This window comes from Pangasianodon hypophthalmus, chromosome 23, assembly GCF_027358585.1.
Source record: "Pangasianodon hypophthalmus isolate fPanHyp1 chromosome 23, fPanHyp1.pri, whole genome shotgun sequence".
Taxonomy (NCBI): domain Eukaryota; kingdom Metazoa; phylum Chordata; class Actinopteri; order Siluriformes; family Pangasiidae; genus Pangasianodon; species Pangasianodon hypophthalmus.
In genome coordinates, this window is record NC_069732.1 from 19,625,972 (window position 1) to 19,648,471 (window position 22,500).

Consider the following 22,500-nt stretch of genomic DNA (forward strand, 5'->3'; position numbering starts at 1 on the left):
GGACATGCAGAGCAATACATCAAAACCACTGGCAGGTTAAAGGAAGTGAGGAAGGAGGTAAAACACAGTTAGGGACAGGCTGCTTTCCTTTAACAGTCTAATCCTCTGGTTGGTGTGTGTACATTCCCATTTACCTTCAGAGCCCAGAGTGCACAATGTGGATGGGAACAGTGGAGCAGGTGGAAGCTCCGGCGCAACACCCACACAAGGACCTACTCTGAGTGGACTTTTTGCTGGAGGATTTCCTGTCCTTAGGCCTGTTGGACAGAGAGACAAAGGCCCACACAGCCGTCCAGGTGCCCCGTCTAGTCCTGATCCACAGCTGTAACACAGCCTTCATGTTCTGCTCGTCAGATTTGTCTACTGATGTGAACAGTAATGAAAATGATTTGCAGCATGTGTTTGGCTCACTTTGTTGAACATGAAATCAGTTTATATTACTCTGTTTACTTCCACATAATTATCACCTAACAATAACAAACTGTTTATAGTGCTAATAATTGAAATGAAGATAATAGTCACAGTGAGTCACCGCGCTACCTCCCAGCTCCAGCATCCGTGGTTCGATCCTTGGTCCTGGGTTGTCAGGATGTGTGCAGAGTTCCACGTGTTCTCTCTATGTGCACTTCCTCCCAACAACACGCTGCCTACTCTAAATTGCCCCTATTTTCACATGATTGTATTTCCACCTTCTGCCCGGTGTTCCTGGGATAGACTACAGATCCACCACAACCCTGACCAGGATAAAGCAGTGACAGTGCCCTGCATAAATATCCACCTCCGTGATCTTTCCACACTTTATAGTGATAAACCCTGGAACTGAAGTGGACTTCATTGGGATTATATGTAATAAATCTACACAAAATAGGCCATTATATTTAAGGTGTTACCAAAAGGTGATTGATGCTTTTCCAAACCTCTGTCCCAGCCTTGTTTTGATAGCTCCTTGGTCTTTATGATGGTGTTGTCTGCTTTCCAGGAACAGGTGTATTTATATTGAGATCAGGTGACACTTGCACACAGGTCGACTCCATTCAGCTAATTATATGACTTCTGGATGCACCAGGAGTAATTCATGGGTTTCACACCAGTGCAGCACATCTTTTACATTTTTTCTTTTTGTATAACTTTTGTAAACTATACTGCCCTCATTTCAGTTCCAGGATTTATCATTACAAATGTGGAAAAGTTCCTGGGGGTTTAAATATTTACGCAACCTACTGTACTGAAGATGAATGAATGAAGATAGAATAGATTAGGCATGTTAAAAAAACCAATTGTATTATCCTGATATAAAGAAATGGGTGTGGTTTCGCAGTACATTCACTGCACATTCATTGTGAACAGAACATGAGGAAAGAGTGATAATAAGTGAATGCATCATAAAGTTTGTGTCTCTCTCTTTTTGTAAAGTGACTCGGTCCGGTTCTGCTGCCAGCCTGAAACAGCCTCTGTGGAACCTGCCCTCTCAGGGAGAGAGTTTCAGGGGTAGCACTCCAGATCTCTCTCCTTCCCACAGACCTTTGGAAAGGACTTCTTCTCTATCTAAAACACGTCCTGTCTCTTCCTACACGGCCCCACCTTCCCCCAGCCAACCCACTCCCGCAAGTTTTAAGCCTCTATCCTCTCCTCCCACTATGACTCCTCCTCCTCCTCCTCCATCACTTCTTCATCAGGAGCATGCAAGTAACAAGCCACCTCCTCTCTCTACCTGTCCTCCTCCACCTCCTCCTCCTACTCAAATCACCAAACCCACATGGTTACCGGTTCAATCTCACTCTATTCCGATGCCCACAATGCCGCCTCCACCCCCACCTCCCTTGGTCCCACCTTCCTCTCTTTCTGATAGGTTGCCTGGTTTCTTCTACCCTCTGCCTCCTTCTCCAAAACTAGTAGATGCTAAGTTTGGTAACTTCAGGGATATTCCTCCTCCACCCCCTCCTCCTTTTCCTGCCTCTTTTACACCTAGTCTTCCTGCATCTGTACCCCCTCCTCCACTCCCCCCGCCGCCTAAAGCTCCCGCGGTGTCCACGTACCGCCCTGCAGTCCCCCTGCTGCCCCCCTCTTACCCCTGCACAGCCCCCTGCCGGAAGCCTCCTGCAGTACCAGGAAGCGCAGGTACAATCCCACTAAAGGAAAGATGAAGAAGTTTGAGATGTGTGTCATTTGAGTTTCTTATTTCTGGAGCAACAAAAATAAGGGCTTTCTGTCAGATTAAGAAGCGAATTAGCGTCTTGGGTGATGTGCTATTTGGATACAGCAAATGTCTGGAGTTTGACTGGGCCACTTTTACTGAAACAAAAAAACCATTTTCATATTCCTTTATTCACACATGCAGTGATTACAGATCTTTGGGTAAGACCCTGGTGTAGGCCTTCATTTAATACTACACAGTAAATGACTACTGTATCAGTATGTTTGTGAGAAAATCATTATAGATCTTTTATCCAGTCTGTATTAATCATGAATACCTTCATTTCTATACTTTTCTGGAGTCAATTGACTCATCCATCATTCAAGTTTCTCTTTTCCAGATAATGGTAGATAATGACTCACTGTTGATTAAGGTGACACTGATATTAAAAATTGATTGATTAGATCTAATTGATTGACAGGTGCTGGCCGATTGGCTCCTCCCCCTGCTCCACCCGCTCGTTCTCCTACCACCGAGCTATCTAGCAGAATCCCACCCCCTCTGCCACCTCTGCCTCCGGCTCCACCCATCTCAGTGAGGAATGGACACCTGCACAGCTTTGGTAAAGACTCCATCAGCAGTGATCACATGAAAATAAATGAGCGAAATGAAATATCTCCTACTCCATAAAAACACAGCAAACTCACACAGCTGGAGAAAACCTTCTGTACCCTTCATTTCAGTGTATGAACTGTTGATTGTTTTCTTACTTTTACACTGCAGTCATTATTGTCTCTCTTTGTTTTTTAGATGACTTCGAATCCAAGTTTCATTTCCACCCAGTTGAAGATTTCCCTCCTCCTGAAGCGTTCAGGCCCTTTCCCAGGATATACCCCAGCAAAGAGAACAGAGGTATACCAAGCTCTTTGTCTGGGTATGTTATATAGAGAGGACAAACAGGTTGAGTCTGTAAGTGCATTCATATTAAGCACAAAGTGTTCACACACGCACACACACACACACTCACACACAGCATACAGACATAGCCTTGAACTAGATTTGCAAATAGACCTAGCAGTCATTAGCCTACACTTTAACTGTCTACGCTGATCTCCTGAATGAAACATAAAAAGATGCTAATGCTAATGCATGATGCATTAGTAGGAAATACAGACACCACAGACGACCTTTAGGCGAAACACTATACCAAACACACATTTTGTTTTATAACTATCACATTGTGACTGAAACAAGTGCCATGATCTGAACTCTCTCTTTCCTCCCTACAGTGTCATCACAAGCTCCTGGCATGAGGACCCACTTAAGATGAAAAACCTTTTGGTGCTGACTTTCATCTGACCACATCTATCTCATTATCACCATCTGATGAGTAGAACAAAGGTCCAACTTCATATAACGCTGATCTCTGAACTGAACAATGTGAATTGCATGGAACCATCATTAATTTCAGCACAGACCTCAGGATACAGTCCAGTAGAATTGTGTAGCATCCTAACCGTTAACTCAGAATGCCCACCTCAGTTTGCAGACTATGTAATGGTAAAGAGCTGTAACTCCCTCGCTTCACTGCACTCAGTATATATTGCTTATATTCATAGATAATTCTGCTTTAGTCTACAAGAGTGTGTTTAAAGAGTTTCAGACATTATCCTCGGTCTAATCTAGTAATTCCAGGAGATGAAGAGTGAATGAGTCAAACAATGTAAGAATAATTGAGGATAAGAAGCACTCAAAGAGGGAGCTTAGTTAACTTTTGCAGCACGCTGCCTTGGCCTCGTCACTTTACCTAACTGACTGATGTACTAACTTTCTATTATTTCACATCACCTTATTCACAAAGCCTAAGATCACATTCAATCAAACAGAGCAGTGAGTAACAATCTACCCCATAGTGTGAAAGGTAGGAAATATGAGCTCAGTACCTTTATTAGAAGTCCATCTGCTTTTCATATTCAGATTATACAGTCTATGGATTTCCACTGGTTTTTGTCTATTCCACTTTAGGAGACTTTTTTATATATACTTATAAATTCTTTTATATATATTTATATATATATAATATATATATATATATATATATAAGATATTCATGCAAGACACTCTGAGAAACAGTGCCACCACCTGGCCCCTGTGTGAAATTCACAATTCTGAGCCCTAAATGAATAAATACTATTTAACTTAAGTAAATATACTGAATCACATTTTATTGTACTTGCAGTATATTAATAATAATAATAATAATAATAGTAATAATAATAAAGCTGAGCATTCTGGCTCTTTTAGCGTGCCCACGCACACACACACAATTCAACACAGCAGTTATAGCTAGAACAATACATGCAGTGGTAAAATATTCTGTAATTTTTGCCTGCACTATATATTTACACACCAAAGAATGGTTTTCAGAAAATTTCAGCGAATCACTTGTAAATTTAATTTTCTGAAAAATGAACAGGCTTTGAAGATATAAAACTGGACGTCTCACATTTGATCCATATACACATATTACTTTGGGTTCCATACAGCACGGTGATAACGATAGTCCTCATTTGAGGAACGCATTAATCAGTTAAAGCTTAGCGACTGCAAAAATATAGCATTCTTCTGTGTTCAGACACACACACACACATAGTCACAATCACACACAGAAACACACCCACAAAAACACACAAACACACACACACACACACACACAAACACACACACTTCTAAGGACAGTGAAATGGGGGAATTATTAAATAATATTAAATGTATTTATATTAACAAAAATGAATGAATACAGTCCTAATTTTTATTAAACAGCTCCGCAGTGAGAGTGTGTCATGATGAGAGCTCCACTGGAGGATGACCTGTATGTGTGCTCATGCATGCACACGTGCGTCAGGAGCTCAGGTGACATACTTGCAGCCGGTCGAGTCGATGATGCAGGATTCGGTGCATCTGAGCTGTCCGAAGGTCCTGTACAAACATGATAAGAGAGAATGCATTGTGGTGATGTTTAAAGTGAACACCTGCCACTAGATTGTGTGCTGAATCCCAACCCAGTTATCTGTGTCCGTTTTCACTTTTCCATCACACAGGGGAAAAAGTAGGGTAGGGTTCTGTGTAGGTTGTGAGTGACTAGAGACAGGAACAATTTGGAAAATCCTACTTGAAATTCATAATAAGATTTTTTTTTTAAACAAACAAACAAACAAAAAATGCTGTTGCTTCTCTTCCTTACAGGGTGAACTATTAAACAATGAAACACACATGGTGTTAATGGCTGTGAGCAATCCAAGCAATGTGCCAATACTTTAGTCCTAGTGAACAGACGGAGAATACTGAGTGCAGACTTTATCAGATGGAGGTGTAAGGAATTTTCTGTGGTGCCACAACAGCATCATATAGTAGCATTACTGTGAGAAAATAAATAAAATGAATCTAAAAAATGTATCCTTTGCACTCCCCTTTCCACTTGTGTGTGTGAGTATGTGTGTGTGTGTGTGTGTGTGTGTGTGTGTGTGTGTGAGTGGTACATACCCTGGCAGGTATGTCTTGCAGGTCTGATAGCCAAAGTCCTTTCCATCACACTCTTCAGCACCGCTGTGCCGATATCCATCTCCACAATAAGCCTTTTTACAGCCTACAGGGAGATAAAGACAGAACTGGAGTTAAATGCAGTGATGATTACAATCAGCTCTTTTTCTCAGTAACTGTGTAACTCATAAGCTAGTATGAGACAACTGTGAACTTGAACGTGTTTGTTTCTGATCACATGACCTACCCACACATTCATCTGTGACCACTTTGTTTCCGTCATCACACTCCTCTCCATTGAGCAGCTGCACCTCTCCATCCCCACACATCCATGTTGCTCTCTTCTTCCTCTCTGTCGCATGGAGTGGGAGCAGCTGTAAAAAAAAAAAAAAAAAAAAAAAAGTATAATAAAAATTACTTCACAAATATGTGGCAAAGAGATAACATCATCCTGTAGCCTCCTTTAGGGGGAAGAAGTTGTGGGATTTTATGGCTTTTTCTCAGCGTTGATACAACACCCATCTCATGAAGGCTGAAATCTAGATTAATCTTGCAGCCGCATCACAGCGTAATCATGACCACATGTAAAGAGGGGAAGCACGGTACCTGAATCGGTTGCCACCCATTTGTGTCTTTAAAGTAGAGAGATTTCTGTTCTTTGCAGAAAGCGAGAGCGTTCTCTGTGTCGAGGTCGCTCAGTTCCTTCTCACCGTTCACCACAAATATCTACAGACAGAGAAACGAAGTGTAACACTACAGAGTACAGGTTAAGATATATCAGAGACAGAAGTGAGACCATGTTTACATTTTACATGTATTCATTTGGTAATGTACATTCACATGAAGTTCATTTCATCCAGAGTGACTTACATACACTGCAATACACTGCAAAAATTATCTTACAAAGTAAAAAAACACATTTCTGATTTTCCCATTACAATAAAACAAATATAAGATGATTAAGTCTAGTTCAATACACTGTTAGTCATTTCATGTGTGAAATCATCTCTTTCTACAGGCTGATCATTTTGCTTGTTTTTATTTTATTGAAAATAATCAAAAATATCAGCCAATAGAACAAGACAATTTCAAGCTTTAGATGTTATCTGACAGTAAATTTAGATGAACTGGCCTGTATTTAGATATTCCACTTGTTAAGATTTTCTTTTTTGCAGTGTGGGATATGACCTGAGTGCTGCATTCACAGTCTGTAAGTTCAAGTTAAATCCATGAGTATATAAACGTTTACCATATTCAGATTCGTGCTACATGGGTGCTTGTGTGCAGATTATGCGTCTGAGGTTGGCAGGTGTTTCTGGAGAAGCCACGCAGGCAGCTGATTTCAGTAGCGTCTGCACCACCCCCTTTAATTCAAGCACTGGCCTTTAAACCCAATAAAGTCAGGCCATAGAAAATGCAAACTGAGAAAGCTGATTTCTGTCAGCTGCTATGTAATGAAGCATAGAAGGGGGTAAATATCGACATAAAGCTAAAACTGAGCAGTTGTGGGTTAAGGGTCTCGCTCAGGTGCTCAAAAGTAGCTTCCTGGCAGTGTTGGGATTTGAGTTTTTTTGTTTTGAGTATTTTTTTTTTTTTTTTTGAGTATTTTTTTTTTTTTTTCAATAGCTCAGGACTTTAACCACTGAGCTGCTCAATATGTAAACAGTGCTGGACAGTGACAGAGTGTGTGCACCGTGAACTCACCTCTGAAACTTTGGTGAATTTGTCACGGCGCTGCAGTGATGCACTACCAGGGCCATTCGTATCAAAGGAGCTGCAATCACATTGTCCAGGAGGACCTGGCATCCCCTTCTCACCTTTCTCTCCCCCCACATACAGCACTGTACACCATACACAGATTTACAATCAGGATACTGACGAGTATACACTGCATTCAACATACTGTGTGTGTATTAGGGGTATAACACAGTGCTGTTATCTCTACTGTTTAATGCTCAAAATATTCAGATTTGTTTTCATATTCAGATTTAACCCTCCCACTATTCCCTGGATACACCGAAAACACTAAAAAAAAAACAGGGCTGCTACAAAAAAGTAATGTATCATTCACAAATTCTAATAATAAAGAGCAGAGTATGTGACTGAGTAAGCAAGCTGACTATGTTTCAGAGCAACCAACTTTCCCAAATCAAGAAAATATTATGTACACTTGACAACAACAGCCAGCTAAAAATAACTGATCAGATTTACTTTAGTTTGAGTTTGGTGCATTCCAGAAAGATGAGAAGATTTCACTGAACACACTATCAGAATCTCTTATTACAGTTAAATCCTTACAGTTACAGTTACATCCTTCTCATCATAATGACCGTATGATCTTCCAGGAAGACTTTCTTTTAATAAAGATGGAGACCATTCATTTAGGAACACTAAAACCACTTGCAATGAATATTAATATTATAGTTAATATTACCTTATAATATGTATTATTATAATTAATATGCATGGCAGAAGTGCGCACCACTGTTACATTTTTTCCCCTAAAAATACAAAGAAGAAAAATGCATCACTCTTTTCATATACCTGAACATTTTGGAGTAGTTTCAAGTCTTTCAGATGAGGTAGTTGAGGTGGAAATTTTGTTGAAACCTGGCAACCCTTTCCATGCTGTCCTTTAACGCTGCACATGAGAGTAAAAACCTCACGCTGACTTGAACTTTTTGTGTTGCATACAACTATTCTGACGCTTTCAGGCAAAATTTCTATTAAAAATAAATGGGCATCTGTGAGCTCAGATAGTGCTTTCCTCCGGGTGTGTTACTCTGCTCCAGGACATAGCATGAGCAGCAGTTTGAGAAAATGCAGTGACAGAAGATCTGCAAGAACTAGCCAGTTAGTATGAACTGGCAAATCACCAAATCGGGAGAAAAATTGGAGAAAAAAAATACTATTTAGTACAGTAGTACAGGTCCATCAGTGTCAGTGTGTGGTTGGTGCTCTTTTGATCATACAATTTAACTGCATTCTGAGCACAGCGTTAGACTGACAATTTTATAAACTCTGAATGGAAATGATTTATTTTTGGTCACCTGAGGCAGGAACTCCAGGGGGTCCTGGCTGTCCACTGGGTCCCGCAGGGCCAAGTGGTCCCATTGGTCCTATTCGACCAATCTCTCCTTTAGATCCCTGTTAGAAACATACACAGAGTAACCTGTTTATCAGGACTGGTAGAGATATGTTTAGTTTCTAGTGCTAAATCCTTGAAGTGACACTGCAGGGCAGGAATCTAACAGGCACTAGATACCTAAAGCTAGATGAAGGAGCTAGACATAGGCATTTGGGAATTGGGAAAGTACAAGCCTCTGTACAGTATAACTTAAGAGCTTTAAGACTATTTTTTTCCAAATGGGGACAATAACACAATACCTCCTGAGGAATGATCAGCCTGTGAGTGAGAAAGTGATGTATGAAGAGATGAAAACACAGAAACTTGCAGGCCAAAATGTTCTGAGGTCACACTGGGTATGTGTTTACACTGTCACATGGATACACATCAGAACACAGAGACCTCCTGACCGATTTAGCACAAGTAAGATCGGGTAACTGAATGTGTGAGGCCAAGCATGGTGTGTGTGTGTGTGTGTGCGTGTGCGTGTGCGTGTGCATGTGATCACTCTAGTGCTCATGAATCTTCTGCCACTCACATAATCACAGACTCACTGTGTGTTTCGGTAGTGAATTAATTCAGCTAGAAAAAGCTACTGCATATTGTGAGTTCTGAGGTGGAAAATTTGTCCCCTTTTCAGTGATCATAACACAAGCTCAAGAAAAGAGACTGTGACATTACATATTCTTAGTATTTTAATGACCATCAGCGGGTTTAGTATGAAACGTTAAAAAGAGGTGTGGTAAGACATGTTTCTGTGATATCCAATCAAATCAGCCATAATCATTCTCTTTAATAACCTAGTGCATTTTAAGAGTATTTGTGTTTAATTAGTGTTGTTAGTCATTTCATTGATTGTAACATGTATATGACGTTCTGTGTGTAATGATACATCAACTATCTGAATCAAAATCACATCTATGTTATCTTCAGCTGGTCTTTGTGTAGAGTATTTCTGTTGGAGGTGATAAATAGTACACATTCAGGGCCCCTGGGCGGGACCCTACACAGGAACCCCTCCCCACCCTGCCACGCATGAGCCAATAAAGAGAACCCGTAACCCAACACATGCAAAACAGCACCTCGTGCTATGCAGAAGACAGACTCACCTTATGCAATTGGCTTCTTTCTTGCATTTCACCTCGCACACTCATCCACCAAATCATTAAAGTCCAGCTCTTTAAGAAGCTTCGACTCTGCTTACCTAGCTCCAGGTAAAAACAGTTAGGACCTAACTGACCACTCATTGCTTACATATTCAGAGCCAAACACCAATAACAATTCCAAATTTATTTCAGATTCTGTGACTTTACATTCACTGGCTCATGTTGTATGTACTGTGTCATCTGTGACAGCATAATGTCTTAGTCATTCACTTCACATTTACGGTTGCTGAGGGTCCTCTAGTGGCCAGTCAGTAATCCATCCCTGTATACATTCCCAAAACTAGTTTATTAAAGTTAAGAAAATAACATTTTGTTTACTCTAACAGCAACCATCATCTGGCCAACTGTTGTGAAGGGGTTTTTCTTCATCAGGGAAAGAATGATTCTGTCCTCTAACACAGCTGTTTTCTGTGGTCTTCTGGGTCTTTTGGCATTCCTGAGCTCACCCACATGTTCTTTCTTTGTAAGAATGTACCAAATGCCACACTTGAAATCAATTCTAGACCTTTTCTCTGCTTACTTGTAAGTGAAATAATGAGGGAATAACACACACCTGGCCATGGATTAGTTTTGGTCCCTTAAAAAAGGGGGGCAGGACCACATATATACAGTGCTGTAATTCCTACACTGTTCACCTGATTGGATGTAAATTCCCTCAGATTAAAGCTGGAAGTCTACACTTTGAGCTCATATTCAGTATTTAATATCAACTCCAATATACTACTAAAATAACCATAACTGTGTCAAAGTCTAAATATTTATGGACCTGATTGTACATACAAGACTGTTCAACAAGCCTCCGAGCAGCACCTCAAGGCTATTACTGGAGAAATGACACAAGTAAATGTGAGACTGGAAGAAGCAGAAGAATGAGGAACCCAGGGAGGGGAAAGAACTTGGAGGAGGTAAAGGCCAGAATACTAAAGCTGTGAATCCAGTTCAACACAAAGCTGCTGGAAAATATGAGAATAAACGAGGTCCTGGAGGGAGGAGAGAAGGTTTTCCACTCTAGCGGGACTTTAGAGTGAAGGCTGCATTGAGAAAAACTCAAAGTGCCTCTCGATTGGAGCTGCATATAGAACGAGCTGAACAACAGGAGAAAGTACACAGAAGCACAGAGAGTTCTGGAAGACAATATTATAAAATTTCAGACAGACTATATCCAGCCAGACTGCTTATGAGGATGGATCCATTGGCTACAAACCAGTGGTGGAGTTGATGAGAGACATGAGGGCTCGAGACCTGCTTGTAAAGTGACTGAACAACCCAAAAAACTTTTAGAACAGGTACGATGAAGGAATTGGGACTTTTTGGAGGGAATTATACACCAATCAGCCATAACATTACAGCCACTGACAGGTGAAGAGAATAACATTAATTATCTCGTTACAGTGGCACTTGTCACAGGGTGGGATATATTAGGCAGCAAGTGAACAGTCAGTTCTCAAAGTTGATGTGTTGAAAGCAGGAAAAATGGGCAAGCGTAAGAATCTGAGCGACTTTGACAAGGGTCAAACTGTGATGGCTGGACGACTGGGTCAGAGCATCTCCAAAATGCCAGGTCTTGTGGGGTGTTCCCGGTGTGCAGTGGTTAGTGTGTTGTCTGTGTGCTTTTTTTGCTATATTACCTCCCCAACAGAGTTTTACGACTGATAGTACTCTTAGTTTGTGACCTAATGAACCAGTATCAGGATGTATTTATTGATAGAGACTCAAAGCACTTCTGTAAGTCGCTCTGGATAAGAGCATCTGCCAAATGCCATAAATGTAAATGACTGTATGCTACATATATTTTGAATGGACTCAGTTTAACATCTAAGCATTTCAGTTTAGCATCCAATCAAGTTCATAAATTTAGAAAAAACTATCTAGAATCGTGCCAATTCATCACCAGCCACGACCTTTTCATGCTACACAGTGTAGCTAGCGCTGTAGCTATCTGTGTGTGTGTGTGTGTGTGTGTGAAGACGGATAATCCACCGCACTGCAGTGTGGAAGTTGAGGTTGAGCCCTACCGCAGTAAAATGTTTCAGTACGCTGGAGTAAACAAACACTCGTATAAAATAAGATTTTAAGACATTATCTATGCTGTCACTTAAGTGTAATTTGCCAGAACTTTGTCCACCTCTGTTCACACCCAACGCAAGCAGCAAATCTGCATATTCAGATTCTGAATTCATACTCAGCTTCTTCAGGGGTAAATATTTCAGATTTTTTTGTGGATTATTTGTGGATGTGTCTGTTTTCACCTGCTTTCCTCTTTTGCCTGGGCGTCCTGTAGGACCACGCATCCCTGTCACACCAGCCTCTCCCTTTGGTCCCATTTCACCCTGAGACACACAATCAGGAAACATACACACAAACATACAGAGGGAAACAAAGAAAGCTACAAAGTGAGTGATATCAAATATCCACTAGCACACACACAACAATATACAACATATGAAAGAAAACAATGCTGCTTAAAATTCTCCAGCTCTTACCTTCTGTCCCAGCATGCCAGCATGTCCGCTTACACCCTACACACACGAACACAGAGACATCGTATTCTCTCCCCAATCCTCTTCAGCAACACTACATATAAAGTAACAAGTTAAACCTGCAGTGTTTAATGATTTCTCACACCTTGTCGCCCTTTGGACCTGGAACTCCTGGTTCCCCATGTGAACCCTAAAAAACAGATCTAAACTCTGAGACAAATTAATCATGTGATAGAGACACAATTAATGTTGCAGTAGCTCCACTACCACATTATTTCTCTCTGAAAAACACACCTTCTCTCCTTTGTATCCAGGCAGGCCCTGTGTAAAAAAATGCTATATTAGTATAACTGTTAGAATTGTTGTTTTCACTCAGGTGTATCTATAAAAACTTTACACACCCCTGTTAAAATCGCAGATTGCTGTGATGTTAAAAATGACCCCAAGATAAATCGTGTCAGATCATTTTCCCACCTTTAATGTGAATAGCAACCGACAACATCCAAGTGAAAAACAAACAGAAATGTTGCAATGGGGAAAAAAAAAGAAAAAGAAAAAATGTACAATAACCTGGTTGCATAAGTATGCACACCCCTTTACTAGTATTTTGCTTTGCTTGTAATTCAGCACTCAGTGTTTTTGGGTAAGAGTCTACCAACTTCATTTGGTAATTTTATTCCACTCTTTCTTATAAAAATGCTCCAGATCTATCTGATAGCAAGGCGATCTCCTGTATACAGCTCTCTTCAAGTCATTCCACTGGATTTAAATAGGATTTAGATCTGGGCTCTGACTGGGCCATTCCAAAATGTTGAGCTTCTTCTTCTGAAGATGTTCCCTTATTGACTTGAATTTGTGCTTTGGGCCGTTATCATGCTGGAAAGTGCAATGTTTCTTCATCTGAGAGGCCTGCAGGTTTTGTGCCAGAACAGATTGGTATTTGGAGTTATCCATGATTCTCTCTATCTTGATGAGAGCCCCAGTCTCAGCTGAAGAGAAGAAGCCCCACAGCATGATGCTGCCACCACCATGATTCATCATGGGTGCGGTGTTCTTTGGGTGATAAGCTGTCTTGTGCCAAATAGATACTTTAGAATTATGCCCAAAAAGTTCTACCTTGGTCTAATAAGTTTGGCTCATGGTTTGGGGTGATTTAGTTGGGCTTGGATGTTTTTTGTGGGAAAGGGCTTCCATCTAACCACCCTACCCCCTAGCCCAGACATGTGAAGAATAAGAGAGCCTGTTGTCACATGCAGAAAGTAATCAGTACTTGACCTATAAAGCACTGAATGGTCTCGTGCCACAGTACCTGAGCGAACTTTTGGTCTTTTATGATCTGCCACACCTACTCAGATCAAAAGGTGCAGACTATTTGTTGGTACCTCGATTAGTAAAGGCTGCAGCTGGGGGTAGAGCTTTCTCTTACAAAGCCCCACAGTTATGGAACAGCCTTCCACTTAGTGTTCGGGGCTCAGACACAGTCTCAGTGTTCAAGTCTCGGCTGAAAACATATTTGTTTAGTCAAGCCTTTTGTGAATAGTTTTCTTAGGTACAGGGGCAGGTCTGGAGGGTTTCACAGGCATAGAGTGTTGTGGTGAACTGGGATGTTTGGATGCTGTCGCCCCCCCACTCTCACACGTTCACTCAGGTTTGTCGACGGTGGAGTGGCTGGAGCTTTATGTCCCAGGATCCCTCATGTCTGTGTTAGCTTCTGGCTCTCCCTTTTAGTTATGCTGTCATAGCTAGTTTTGCCGGAGTCCCTGCACACAAAGTACATTGTCCTTAACCATTATGTGACAATTAGCATACCTAATAATCTCTCTGTCGAGCTACACATGCTACTCCTGAGATGCCAGTGATCCTGACCCCTTCTGCTCTCCGGATCTGCCTGATCCATCCTGATGCCCTACTTCTGGTTGGAGTTCTCATTACTTGGAAGTCACTCACTGCTGCTGAGGATGGCCCACAGGGACATATAAATTTAGGGATTTACAAATTTAAAATGTATATCCTGAATTTATATGTTTCTATAAAGCTGTTTTGTGATAATGTCCATTGTTAAAAGCGCTATACAAATAAATTGAATTGTCAGATATTCCTGCAGCTGCTTTAATATTGCCGTAGGTCTCTTGGCAGCCTCCCTGGTAAGCTTTTGTCTTGTCCTTTCATCACTTCTGGAGGGACGTCCTGTTCTTGGTGACGTCACTGTGATGCTCCATTTTCTCCAATTGTTCATAATGGCCTTCATGGTGTTCAGCTGGTATAGCTAATGTTTTGGAAATTATTTTGTACCCGTCACCTGATTGATACTTTTCCACAGTGATATTCCATGCATGCTTTGTAAGCTCTTTGCTGACCATGGCTTCAGCAGTCGGATGAAACCAAGAAGATGTGAAGAAAATCCTACAGAAACAGCTGGTCTTTATTTGTGGTTAATCAGAATAATTTCATTGATGACAGCTGTATGTGCCCCATTATATATTAAAAGTCACAGTCAGAAATCATCCTACAATGCATCTACATCATGTTAGGAAATGTCTGCATGGACAAATTACTCCAATCAACTAAACATTCTCCCAGTACAGCCCTAACACCAGCCTGTCCTGAATGTGTAACACAGAATGACCATTTAAGGGGACAAGCTCCATGATCCTCACTGCTATGTAGCTAAAGTTCTGCTAGAAGTGGGTTCATATTTAACCCTCACCTTGGCTCCCACTGGTCCTCTCATCCCAGGACTTCCCATCAGTCCATGGTCTCCCTTCTCTCCCTGTTGGCCACAGTGGATGAGCAGAGTATAAAGATGTATACAGGAAGTGCCACTCTGAGCACAGTCTGGGGGTTTGAACAGGGGCAGGTTAAGGTCTACACAGACACCTAAGCTCAGGGATTTCAAGGATGATAAATCTCCCACTTTGAGTTTTATGGATCATTTTCTTAGACAAGTGAATTTACTGAAAGGCTCCCAGGAAATCCAGGTAGCCACGTTCATTAAATTCATTCCCAGTATGCACACATTCATTCTTAATCTTATACATAATATGGTGAAAAGGGCTCTATTAATGTTTCTTGTCTTGTCACATTGACAGTAACGCATTACAGTGCCTTTCAAAAGTATTCATACCCACTGAACTTTTCCACATTTTGTCATTTATCATTTTCCTTCCACTTCCACTTCATGACACCATTTATCATTTTCCTTCCACTTCACAATTATGTACCACTTTGTGTTGGTCTATCACATAAACTCCCAATAAAATACATTTTGTTTGTGGTTGTAACGTGACAAAATGTGGAAAAGTTCAGTGGGTATGAATACTTTTGCAAGGCACTGTACATTACATGACACTGATGAGTGGTGCTAGACCGCTGAGGCAGACCAACGTAAAACTGTAACTTTTTTAACTTTTCGTCTCCTAACAACATACATAGCGGTGCATAATGGAGTGCAGCAAAACAGCATCAAAAATATCTGATATTGTGGCGTGGGGCGTGTCCCCCTCAGTGTCTATGGTGGTTACGACCCTGTAGCTGTTGTTTGTAGGTTAATGAGGTTACAGTTGAAATTGGCGTAGGGAGGGGCGACGTTAACCCGTCATGCACGCAGCACACTCGTCAACTGCCTATTATATTAAAACCTCCATCCCTGAACACTAGTAATTACTATTGTAGAAATAATAGTTATAGATCAATCGAATACGCGCTGGGATTTGGTAAAAACCGTTGAACAGAGGCCCCCTGGTCACTGTGGCCTCTACGCTACAGCTAAGGTTAGCCTGTGCATTAATCTGCCCCTGGGTTTGAACTTTAAAGGTAGTATTTTCAGTGCTGTACTGTGTTAGCATGTGTGGCACAAAAGGAGAACTCACTTTGGGTCCTTCGGGCCCGGGCCATCCCGCAGAGCCTGGCCTCCCAGGAAGACCAGGCCGGCCAGTGCGACCCTGCGGAAACACACAGATCAGTCTATAGACTGTGTGTCTCAGCGGTTTGTGTGTGAAGCCGGCAGTGTAGCTGAAAGGCTAGGCACAAAAATCTGTTTCGTAAAGACTTCTGTTTACAATCGGGGGTGTGGCAGTTGGTTTCATGGTGTCAATTTACACATTACTAAATGTGATTACTCATATGCAGGAAAGTGGATTCATTTGTTTAATACACAGTCAGTGATTTTAGTGAATGAGCTGAAGGCACGGTTTTGGACCTCAAAATCTTAAGAAATTCAGCTACTCCTTTAGCCTAAGCTAGAACACCTGCATGCTAATGCAAGAGCAGAGAGCTTTCTGAAGTCACAGGGAAGTAGAAACGCATTCTCTTCCTGACTCGATCAATCACCACTGATTTTTTCTTCCATTTTTACTTCCTGAGGCACGACAGCAGCAGATATTTCTTCCAAGAAGATGTGGAATATAATACACATATTACAATAAATGTTCTGACAGACTTTTAATCCAGGATGTCTACAAAAAAAGCAGCTCTATATGGACACAGCCAAGTGATGCACTTCCAATAATGAAGAGAGTACGCTAAATTCACAGGCCAGCAGTATGCCAACTCATCTCTCTCTCTCTCTCTCTCTCTCTCTCTCTCTCTCTCTCTCTCTCTCAGTGTTCAGTGTAATTAAATAGCTCAGTGCTAAATTCTATCTGCAGTGCAGTAAAGAGATCCATGTCTGGGCTCAGCACTAATGATATTGCCTGACTATGCTGCAGTGGACCAAAGCCATGCGTTAATACACCGGAGAATAATTAACATTAAAGCGGCTCCTGTGGAACACTGAAAAATGATGCAGTACAAACATGGGATTAAAAGAATAAAGCAAACACAATACACTAATCCAGTTTGTTTTAGATCCCGAGCGACAGAGAGGTGCGACCCAGCATATCTTTCTGCTTAAATTCCTGCTCGCATCAGTGTAATTAAAAATCCTGGTCATGCTTTAGACAAATCATTGTAGGGCAGAAATCAACCTCAGCAGAAAGACTGTGTGCTTCCACTTGCTGTTAGTGTCTGAAGATTGGATTTTATTAAGACTTTAATCAACTATATAGGCTATTTTAGAGTCCAGTCTTACCTTTGATCCTGGTCGACCTATATCTCCCTACAGAGAAAAGAAGAGAACTTGCACATTCCATAGTTTATGTCATGTTCAAAAGAATAAATTCATCTCTCTTCTAGTTCACCAATCAGACTCACCTTATCTCCCTTGGGACCCTGTACTCCTGGAATGCCGTTCTGGCCCTGAAATAAAGAGCATCAATAAAACTGTTTACAGCTCTGTAAGCTGAATTCCATTCACCTCGGAATTGGGAAGTCGGAACTCAAGCTACAAAGTGGGAAAAAAGATGGACGCCTCTGTGTTCTCCTTTCGTTAGCAACAAGCTAGCTAGCTAACTGTGCTGAGTGATGTACATTTTCCTCAGAACAGTGAACTGTAGAGTCAGTGTTAATAAATTTAACAGGAGAACATGACTGTATGCTGTATGCGGACTGATCTAAAGCTAATACATGTATATACGTGTAACTCATTGAAAGAAGCACTGCTGTGTTTACTACTGATGCTGTGAGCGGCCATGTTGATTTGACATCACTTGCTGAACTCGAGCTTGAGGAGCCTTGGGATACGAATTCTGAGTTGAAGGAGCAATTTCTTTGGTTTTTCCTAGAGACGGAGGTCTCTAATTACGAGTTACAATCTTTAGCTGAATGGAGCGTGTCTGTATCTTTCTCCATACCGGTGGTCCAGCAGGACCAGGTGGTCCAGGAGGTCCAGCGAGACAGTGTTGTATTACATCATCTTCATCACATCCTCTCCCTCTTTCACCCTCCACATATTCTGGAAACACCTTAAAAACAAAGATCATAAAGCATGTGTGAGCCTTTGAGTTTACCTGAACTCTCTTATCAATTAATTAACAATTATTTCCACATCACAACAGCAAGAGCAGCACAAGGAAACTGATTCTTAATTAAATGATAAACGACTATCAAATCACCTGTCTAATGATCAAATTACATTTTAACATTTTAAAATTTCTTAAAATGTATTTATTATTAGAATTTATTAGAAATGGTAGGATTTTTTATTGTTTATAGTTGTTTTTTAAGCAGGAAATACAGTTATTTAGTCAAAATGATTAGTGACATATTTTCTGAAATTTACTCTGAAGACTTATACAGAGACGTCATTAAGCCCTCACCTGACCTCTCCTCCACGCACTGGGGGGGGGCGGGAACAGGGGCGGCGGAGGCGGAGTCTGTAGGCAACATGGGTCAAATCTTTTCAAGACTTCTAGTGGAGCCAGCACTATAAAAATAAGGTAAGATTAAATAGCCTCCACAGTTGTAAAAGGTAACTAAAAACATCATTAGCATTGAAAAGAAGGAAAAGAAGCAACATCACGACATGGTTCCTGAACGAGGTCTGGGATCTCAGGCGTACAGGTGGGAATTACAGTGTTTGCATTTTGAAGCAGTGGTTTTTAAAAGCCTTTTGGGAAGGAAATAATCAATTCTTCTTAATTCTAAAGAAGCTACCTGTTTATAAGTCAAATAGAATTAAATAAAAATCACATTCTTAAAAGTTATGAATGTTTTTTAAGCGTCCATTAGATAATTAAGAGGGAAACACTGTTGTAGGGTTCCACGTAGAACCTTTAAGAGTTCTAAATGTTTTACACATTCCAGTTTTAAAATATTTTTGATATTCACAGATCACTACTGTTCCTAACGGCCAATCACTGATCACTACTGTTCCTAACGGCCAATCACTGATCACTACTGTTCCTAACGGCCAATCACTGATCACTACTGTTCCTAACGGCCAATCACTGATCACTACTGTTTGTCCCACCCTTGCACTTTGGTGCTTCATTTTAAATTCTCTCTCTCTTCATGTCTATTTCATGACTCCTCACTCTCACTGCTTCTTTTGTCTGCATTCTCGACAGAAGGTAGAGTATTTCGTAAATGTGTAAAAGGTTAGTTTGTGGTGCTATGAACAAATATGTCTTATTTCAATAAGAAATACATTATAATCTATTATTTCTATTCCGATAAAACTCTATTCTGATTTATTCTCTTCTATTCTGTCTTCAGAAAATCTTCCTTCTTCATATAACCTCATATAAATATACATATAATTAATATGTAAATGATGATGATGAATAAATGAATGTGTGTATTAGTCCATGACATCATCTAGTGGCTTTCTGAGCATGCTTTAGCTCCTTTCCTCTGAAAAGAGTTAGCAACCCTGCCCATAACACAGTTTTCTAAACCACATAACACACTTGTGTTGAGGTAATGACTTAAACCATTACAACATGTTCTACATATTTTCCAGGTTATTTGTACAAGTGAGAAATAAAAAAAATTAACTAATATACAGGTAGAGTAGGCAGTGCTGGAGAAAGGCGGAACGGTGAAGGCGAAGTGTTCAGTAATAAACTTGCTGGTGATTGTGATGATGCTGTAAGCAGCTTTGAGAAAACAGGTAGAGTCTAATCAGCTGAATAAGGCTGAGGAATGATGAACGTTTTGTTAATATCTATGAGGAGTGAAAGTGAAGAGATTAAAATAGATTAGATTGGTGCAGAAGTGTTATACAGTGCTATAGAATTAATGACATGCATGTGCACACAAACTTTAGTTGTCTATGGCTATAATTGTCATATTTATGTGATATGTTGGAATAATGTAGCCCTATATGTCGTTATAGTTGGTGCAGTTGTTATTTTTGGACAAATGTAATGCAAAATCCTGGGCTGTGTTTTTTTATGCACACAACCTACAAAGAGAATAAACAGGGTCTTACCTGTAGGTGAAGGGATCTGGTTACTGAACTCGCCAGGTGAGAAGCCTGAGACGGAGTAAAGCAGGAGCTGGAGCTGCAGTCCAATCGTCACCAAAGCCATGTTTCTGTCTGCTGTAGGAGTCTGAGTCTGAATCTGAGTTAGTGTTAGCCTCGACCACTTCTGCTCTCCTCCTCCTCTTCCTCCTCCTCTTCCTCCTCACACCTATTCAACACTGTCTCCACGCAATCCTCCTGTTATTTCCCCTTGGTCTTGAGTTTCTATAAAGGCAGACAGTTGAGTGAGGAGAGCTTCCTGCGTTATTTACAGCACTAACACACCGCAGCCCCTGCCAAGATTAGACACGTTTACTATTGCAGACCTGCCCGTGTCCAAACACACGCTGATACCCGAGAGAGGGGAGCACAGCCTAAAGATAGTTTCCCTCCTGCCTGAAAGTCAGTCGCCATGAACAATATAAGGAATATTAAAGGAATAAACATATACTAAGAGTTCATCGGAGAGACTCGCTGAGATATTAGGGAAAAGATTTGTAGTCAAGTGGAGAAGCTTTACTGACTCCCAGCAGCTCCTCATTGATCCCTCACTCTTACTCTTACTGCTACACTGTCAGGAATAATACTGCTTACATGAGCAATGTACAGTAGCTTAAAAGCCTTGTCTTTTACATATGAGCAAATTATTACTCACATAAATGCTTTTAGCCTATTTATAGCATTTAATGGAAGTTTCACTCCAATACATTTCCCCTTTTAACTGTAAAAGTATAATAACAAAGCAGCCACATATGATCACAGCAGAGTTTAATTTTCTTTAAGTTTAATCGTATAATTGAAATATGAAGCATATTTATTAGGAACACTTACACCCTTACATCCTTCATGCAATTATCCAATCAGCCAATCATAAAGCAGCAGCAACGCATACACTCGTACAGAGCAAGAGCTTCAGTTAATGTTAATGTTAAATGTTAGTTTGGTCACTTTAATACTGTGTGTTTGTGTTTTTGTGCATTCTTGGTGTGTCTCTCTTTTATATCTTTATATCTGCTGCAGTAACAATGCAAATTTCCCCACTGGGGGACAAATAAAGGATTATCTCATCTCATCTCATCTCATCTCATCTCATCCTAATCAATCGTCAGAATGGGGGAATATGTCAGTTTGGATGAGTCTGGGTCCGCTGTATCCTCTGTTAGATTCGGCTTTTATCTTAATGCTAAAGCAGAATGTTTAGCTGCGAGGATTTTACCTGACTTGTGTAATCTCACAGCTGGTAAGTGTTGCACTTGACCGTTTAGTTGAAGACATTTCCGCAGTGTCTGACTGCCAGCCTGTCTACTTCACACCAAAATGCTTTGTTCTGTACCCAATATAACATCTTGCTTTCAGACCAGTAGGCAGAGATGGTGCAGATGTGAGCCTAAAAGTAGGAATTTCTCCTCTTCTCTGCCGTAGTTATAAAGTATTTACACCCCAGGACTTTTTTTGTTTAAAAAATAAATGCATTTCTTTGTAAGGAAAGTCATGACATTCTTGCTTAAAAATATAACACATCTATCCAAACTGTTAAAACAGTAGAACAATCCTTTGTAATTCCGTCTCTGTGGAGCATCTCTGGTCCAGCTGTGCCATACGTGTGGATGATGTGTGGATTTCTGAACACAACAGGTCGACGTTATATTTAGGCCTATTTGTATATAATAACTTTGATAATGGTGGGTAACAGAGTAACTGGGATTAACTTGGAGAAGCACTGTGCTAGGCTGACCACTGAGCCAAGCGTGTGGACACCTCTTCTAATTCAAGACAAATTCAATGAAATATTAAAGAATCATGTGTTTCCAACTTTGCTGCAAGATTCTGCAAATTGTGTGTGATTTGCATAAATGAATAACAAGCGAAAAACAGAAAGACGAAACATGTGATTTGTTTGCTGTTCTACTTTAATGAAAAAGCCAACTGGCACTGTACACACAAGAAAATGTAAATCATATTCAATGAACGTACAAACATCCAATATTTGGTCGAATAGATGTTTAAATTATTTCATGATTCACATAAAAGCTAGTAATTATCATATAAACATTAACAAACATTGTTGCAATAAAGAAACATTTCTCAAATATTTAAATTTCTTGTTCTTGCAACATACTAACTTGCACATGGAATTAAAAGGCAGCTGTCAGTTCACAGACACATTAGTTTTGGAATATTGTATAGAGCATTTGTGTTACAAACAGTCT

The 22,500-nt window shown here is 40.5% G+C and overlaps 2 protein-coding genes across 5 annotated transcripts in view; one reads left to right on the plus strand and one right to left on the minus strand.

Moving 5' to 3' along the window:
* wipf3 (WAS/WASL interacting protein family member 3) overlaps window positions 1–4,206 on the plus strand; it is a 40,955-nt gene extending 36,749 nt beyond the window's left edge. For 3 of the 4 annotated variants that reach the window (XM_034298462.2, XM_053228418.1, XM_034298461.2), the window contains 5 exons: window positions 141–296; window positions 1,414–2,118; window positions 2,616–2,756; window positions 2,945–3,046; window positions 3,424–4,206. In XM_034298462.2, coding sequence (XP_034154353.1) covers window positions 141–296; window positions 1,414–2,118; window positions 2,616–2,756; window positions 2,945–3,046; window positions 3,424–3,464 — 1,145 coding nt within the window. In that variant the 3' untranslated portion in view covers window positions 3,465–4,206. Of the gene's footprint in view, window positions 1–140; window positions 297–1,413; window positions 2,119–2,615; window positions 2,757–2,944; window positions 3,104–3,423 lie in introns of all 4 variants that reach the window. The other variant, XM_053228419.1, reaches the window with a different exon arrangement.
* Window positions 4,207–4,342: 136 nt separating this feature from the next.
* Window positions 4,343–20,515, minus strand: wu:fc38h03 (acetylcholinesterase collagenic tail peptide). The gene is made up of 17 exons (XM_034298460.2): window positions 20,258–20,515; window positions 18,642–18,748; window positions 18,177–18,287; window positions 17,638–17,682; window positions 17,516–17,542; window positions 16,317–16,388; window positions 15,155–15,217; window positions 12,742–12,768; window positions 12,593–12,637; window positions 12,451–12,486; window positions 12,217–12,297; window positions 8,725–8,821; window positions 7,379–7,515; window positions 6,281–6,400; window positions 5,922–6,048; window positions 5,678–5,780; window positions 4,343–5,113 (listed from the first exon to the last, which is right to left on the minus strand). Exons 1-17 carry the CDS (start codon window positions 20,355–20,357, stop codon window positions 5,044–5,046), a joined length of 1,368 nt encoding a protein of 455 aa, XP_034154351.1. The 5' UTR covers window positions 20,358–20,515; the 3' UTR covers window positions 4,343–5,043.
* Between the last annotated feature and the right edge of the window lie 1,985 nt (window positions 20,516–22,500).

Coding starts and splice junctions, on each gene's coding strand:
- wu:fc38h03 (XM_034298460.2), bottom strand. CDS start 20,357: ATGGCTTTGGTGACGATTGGACTGCAGCTCCAGCTCCTGCTTTACTCC. Junction 17,543..17,637: donor AGGGTCCCAAGGGAGATAAG/GTGAGTCTGATT, acceptor TTTTCTCTGTAG/GGAGATATAGGTCGACCAGG. Junction 12,769..15,154: donor GAGGACCAGTGGGAGCCAAG/GTGAGGGTTAAA, acceptor TTTTTTACACAG/GGCCTGCCTGGATACAAAGG.